General features: G+C 35.6%; 1 protein-coding gene across 3 annotated transcripts; it reads left to right on the top strand.

Moving 5' to 3' along the window:
- Positions 1 to 3792: 3792 nt before the first annotated feature.
- Positions 3793 to 5291, top strand: LOC131170560 (uncharacterized). Of its 3 annotated transcripts, none has more exons than XM_058129804.1 (2): positions 3793 to 4689; positions 4926 to 5291. In XM_058129804.1, the coding sequence occupies exons 1-2, from the start codon at positions 4470 to 4472 to the stop codon at positions 4952 to 4954; spliced, it is 249 nt and encodes an 82-aa protein (XP_057985787.1). In that variant the 5' UTR covers positions 3793 to 4469; the 3' UTR covers positions 4955 to 5291. The 3 variants fall into 2 exon arrangements, 1 of the variants encoding a protein (XP_057985787.1); XR_009141340.1 differs by having other exon boundaries at positions 3793 to 4614.
- Positions 5292 to 5611: the final 320 nt, after the last annotated feature.

Genomic DNA, 5611 nt, shown 5'->3' with positions numbered 1-5611 from the left:
GCCCCTGTGTCTTAATTTTGAGTTCTTAACCCAAAAGAATTATTTTTCTTCTTCTAATTAATTTATATCAAATATAAATTAATTAATTAATCTCTATTAATTAATTTCTCATTAATTAAATTCATATTTAAACACTTTAAATATAAATTTAATTTATACTACATATCCAATAATCTAGATTTGGTTTCAAGTCATGCTAGGGACTTTGCAATTTAATTACAAACCAAACCTATTTAATTAATCAATTAAACTCTTTAATTAATTAATTAAATCATATTTAAATAGGTGATAACTTGTGTATGTGTGTGACTTACTAGGCTCATCACTAATTGGCAATGAGACATGATATCAACTCTTAATATCATCAGAACTCTTTCTTACCATAAATGATTTCTCTAAATCATTTTATGAACCTCATAGACCATGGTTAACACCTAGCATAGCATGCCATGGCCACCCAATTAGTAATAAGGTTTACCTTAAATGAACCTATAATCATATGTTACCATGCACTAGAATCTCTCTGTTACAAAATCCCAACTCAAGCTGTAGTAATGGTTTATTTAAAACTCCATTTGCTATGAATATTATGTTCTCTTTTAATTCCAGTTCTTGATTAAAAAGATTTTCTCATCAGAAACTCTTTTCTGAATAAATCTATCTGTCCTGGCCAGGTACTTGAAATATCAAGAACAATTAAATAAACATAGGATTTTATCTCTATTTACTTAGAGGAACAGATTCCATCTTGATCAACACCTACCTCCATATATAACTAGTAGGAGCCAACACATGCCCATATACCCATACATAGTACAAGTATGAAAGCAGTATCAAACTCAAACTACCTATATACAAGATAACTATGCTATCTCAGGTCTAAAGATTATATGCACTGATATGATTTATGACAAAACATTGACAAGAGTAAACTCCATGTGCTTGTCATAAGTGTCACTGGTTCAGCCTACTTATCATTTATAAGTGTCTATCATGTTTGTTATATGGCGTGAGACTCACCATTCCATCTTATTTATATCTTATATAAATAACTTGTGAATAAATATGAATATAATCTTTCTGGATAAGTCATGTCCTTATTATGAAGTATCCTCGATTGTGAACCTATTTATGATACTTTGTGCTAGAAATATTGTCACTCATATTCTTAACAACTTAAGAATAATATTTCTAATAAAATATCAATAGACCTTTTCTATTACACATAAATATATTATGTAAACGGAAAAGTGAAAATGCCTTTTATTAATAAAATTATGTACAATATACATATTAAATGATATGCTCTAGGGCATACTACTAACATGATCTACACCAGATTCTCTAACATCAGCCATAGTAGTTATTTTTTAGAAAACAAAATCACAAAAACTCAAATTAAATCACAGGTTGCGATCGTTTGCTCTGATACCATGAACAAATCTAAAGGAAAACTCAAATCAAAACAGAGATCTTTAGAGAGGAAAATTGAATTCATCCATATGAAAAAAAAAAAAACTAAATTACAGTATGTAGAGAAGGTCTATACAAGTACAACCATATATGTGAAAACTACGTCTAGAAGCATCTATGACAGCTGTGACAATTTGATAACAACCTCTCCCGCCATTTTCTTTATTCTTCATTACTATGAACCTGAGAGCTTGCTTTCTTAATTTCCTTTTACTAAACATAGCGTTTTGAGTATCTTTTATAAATAACTTAGAGCTGACTATTACACATCGCGTTGTATCTTTCTCAGAATTCAAATCATTTGTTTACCAAGAATGGATTATTCGCAGTTTATTCTCAGGCTGAAAACAAAGTTCTATAATACTAAAAATAATAATATCAAGAAAGCGGTGGCTACCTTGATGCATGCATCTGCTATGATAATGTGGCAACTAGGGGGAAGTAAGCTGACAACAACGTCAACCTGCATGAGGACAAAAAATCATTGAACAACATAAAGCCTTGATCAGTTATAATTCAGAATCAACGGATAAGGTTACTGCTTCACTAATGCCCATACTATTAGTGACAGACACCTGGAGTTTGAAGTGTTGAAGGATTGGGAGTTGCAATCTTCTGACTGCTGTTTCATTAATAAAAGGAGGAGTACTATCTGAATCCAGTAGTACCCGCAGTACGTATTTCCCCCTACTTTTGCTTGCAATTGCATTGTTTGAGCTTCCTGAGTCTGTTAATGGCGTACAAGGATATTTCTGGGTCCTCCATTTTATCTAGTGGTTCATCTTTTGAAGGGTCCTCCCAATCCTTCACCTCTAACCAAAATAGGCGATTTTGCAATTCTACATCCACTCTGATCATTTCGGTTAAATTTGACATAAAAATCTCAACTTGTTGATCAGCCCAAATTGAATTAACTCTTGCCAGAAGCGTCTAAAGTTTGCCTTGGTACTCTTTCACTGTTCTTGTTTGTTTTAAGTTTACCAATTCCCCCAAGGGATTACCTTTCAGCAGAGGACCAAAACGCAGGTGGCAATAATTTTTTAAAGCTTCCCATGATAATCTTGGCTTCTCCTGTTCTAATTTGAACACCCATAGTTGTGCCTCTTTGATCATATGGAATGCTACTAGTCCCACTTTGTTCGCTTCCTCTATTTTTAGATTATGGAAGAATTGTCGAGTATCTTTACGTTTTGATATCACTTGTTGAAAATTAAAGGATGAAAAAGATGGATTTAAAAATGAAACTTTTATTATTAGGACTAAATTGAAATTTTACAACCCAATAGTATTACTCACTCACACTTCTCTTACACACGTGCACACCACTTTCACCACACTAACAACCACTCACACATACTCTTGTATGCACAAAAGACACTCTCACTTATATGTGTCTATAATCTCACTTAGACACTAGGACACTCTCACACACTCACACTTGAGAGTTTCTCTCAGCTCATATCCATTTTCACTTGTTCCCAACACAGCACACATTTATAGTTGATGTAGGCGGTGATGAGAAGCTTCATATGCTTTTCTATAGTCGATCCTTTAAGTTTCCTGAACGTCGATGATTGGCTTTTGCAAGAATGAAGCTTCATCAAGCTTCTTCAATGGCGGTGTATACTTTATAATTAAGGAAGACAATTCTAGAAAAGATGAGAGTTGTTATGGAAAGTCAATCACTATGTTATGGAAAGTCAATCACTATATTATTTCTCTGTATATTTTGTATTTTGTATTCCTATTTAGGATTTCTTATTTAGGATTTCTTCCTAATTAGTAGAACACAATTATAGGAATCAATTGTATATATATACCCATGTATAGATTAATTGAAATTAATGAGAATCATCTCTTTCTACATGGTATCAGAGCAGGTTATCAATCTAAGGTGACTATTTGTTCTCACTACCCAGCTCAGGAGAGACCTTGGCCGCCGACCGGCCGTTTCAACCCCGATCAACATCGCCGACGTCGTCTCAACCCCCTCATTCCACCACTGTGTGCTGTTGCCTGATCCAGTATAACCATTAAAGGACTTCTGAGGTTTGGCTCTCAGATCCTATTTTGGTATTTGCTTGATTTGTAATTTTGGGTTATTTTGCTACTATAAGCACTTTGGATTAGCGTTTCGGTTAGTTTTCTTTGTCTCAACAAATGGCAGACAATAAGAATGTTATTTCTGATGTGATTCCGGTGATGACTAAGATCACAGAACACAAACTTAATGGTTCTAATTACCTGGAGTGGAGTAAGACTGTTAGGGTCTATTTGCGTAGCATTGATAAGGATGATCACCTTAATAAAGATCCACCCACTGATGATACATACAAACTTGGCTAAGGGAGGATGCTCGGTTGTTTTTGCAGCTTCGGAACTCGATTCATAGTGAGGTAATTAGTTTAATTAATCACTGTGAATTTGTTAAGGAATTGATGGATTACTTAGATTTTCTGTATTCTGGTAAAGGGAATATCTCCCGTATTTATGATGTTTGTAAGGCATTCTACCGTGCTGAGAAAGAGGATAAGTCTCTCACGGCTTATTTTATGGATTTTAAACGGGTATATGAGGAACTTAATTTATTGTTGCCTTTTAGTCCTGATGTGAAAGTTCAGCAGGCCCAACGGGAGCAACTGGCTGTTATGAGTTTTCTTGCAGGCCTTCCTTCAGAGTATGAGACTGCTAAATCTCAGATCCTCTCCAGTTCTGAGATTTCCTCTTTGCATGAAACGTTCACACGGGTCCTTCGTACAGAGAGTACTCAATCTTCACAGCCTGCCAGTAGTGCTCTTATTAGCCATAATCCAAATGGACAACAGGGTAATAGAAGAGGAAGTAGAGGAGGAATTACAGGCAACAGAAGTAATCAGCGTAATGGAGAGGCTAGTTCTAATCAGGACTCAAGAGGAGTCATTTGTTATTATTGCCATGAGCCTGGCCATACAAAATATAATTGTTCGCAACTTTAGAGAAAAAATCAGCGATCACAGATGGCAAATATGGCAGCAGAGAATTCTACAGTATCTTCCTCTGAGAAAACTATTTTGGTATCTGCAGAGGATTTTGCACAATTTTCCCAGTATCAGGCATCTCTAAAGCCTACCAGTTCCCCTGTCACTGCGATCGCTGAGTCAGGTAAATCCACTACATGCCTTGTGTCTTCTTCATCCAAATGGGTTATTGATTCTGGTGCGACAGATCACATGACAGGTAATTCTAGTCTTCTATCTACTTTTCAGTCTAATCTCACTTCCTCTACTGTTACTTTAGCTGATGGTTCTACTTCTTGTGTCATGGGTTCTGGAACTGCGAACCCGACTTCGTCAATTTCTTTGTCTTCTGTTTTGTGTCTACCAAAATTCTCTTTTAATCTAGTTTCTGTTAGTAAACTTACTCGTACCTTAAATTGTTCTGTTTCCTTTTTTCCTGACCAGTGTTTGTTTCAGGATCTTACGACGAAGCAGATTATTGGTAGAGGACGCGAGTCAGGTGGTCTCTACATTCTGGAAAATCATGTACCGCGGTCGCTTGTTTGCTCCAGTACCTTAACACCTCTTGAAGCTCATTGTAGATTGGGTCATCCTTCTTTGTCTACCATGAAGAAGCTGTGTCCTCAATTTCAGTCTTTATCAGTACTAGAATGTGAGTCGTGTCAGTTTGCAAAACATCATCGTTTGCCTTCTGTGTCTAGAGTCAATAAACGGGCTTCATCTCCTTTTGAGGTAGTTCATTCTGATGTTTGGGGTCCTTGTTCTGTTACATCTAAAACTGGATTTCGTTATTTTGTTACTTTTGTTGATGATTACTCGTGTTACCTGGTTATATTTAATGAAGAATCGTTACGAGTTGTTTTTATCTTTTGTGCTTTTGTAATGAAATCAAAACTCAATTTAATATTTCATGCGCATATTAAGAAGTGACAATGCCAAAGAATACTTTTCAAAGACAATTTCAGCCTTATATGACACAAAATGGCATTCTTCATCAGTCTTCCTGTGTGGATACCCCATCCCAAAATGGCGTGGCCGAAAGAAAAAATCGTCATCTTCTTGAGGTAACTCGTGCTCTTCTTTTTCAGATGAAAGTACCTAAACACTTTTGGGCGGATGCAGTTTCTACGGCATATTTTTTG

The sequence above is a fragment of the Hevea brasiliensis genome, chromosome 11 (genome assembly GCF_030052815.1).
Source record: "Hevea brasiliensis isolate MT/VB/25A 57/8 chromosome 11, ASM3005281v1, whole genome shotgun sequence".
Lineage (NCBI taxonomy): Eukaryota > Viridiplantae > Streptophyta > Magnoliopsida > Malpighiales > Euphorbiaceae > Hevea > Hevea brasiliensis.
The sequence above is the reverse complement of the archived record's forward strand: the minus strand, read 5'-3'. Positions and strand labels throughout refer to the sequence as shown.

Coding starts and splice junctions, on each gene's coding strand:
- LOC131170560 (XM_058129804.1), top strand. CDS start 4,470: ATGGCAAATATGGCAGCAGAGAATTCTACAGTATCTTCCTCTGAGAAA. Junction 4,690..4,925: donor TGCGACAGATCACATGACAG/GTAATTCTAGTC, acceptor TGTTTGTTTCAG/GATCTTACGACGAAGCAGAT.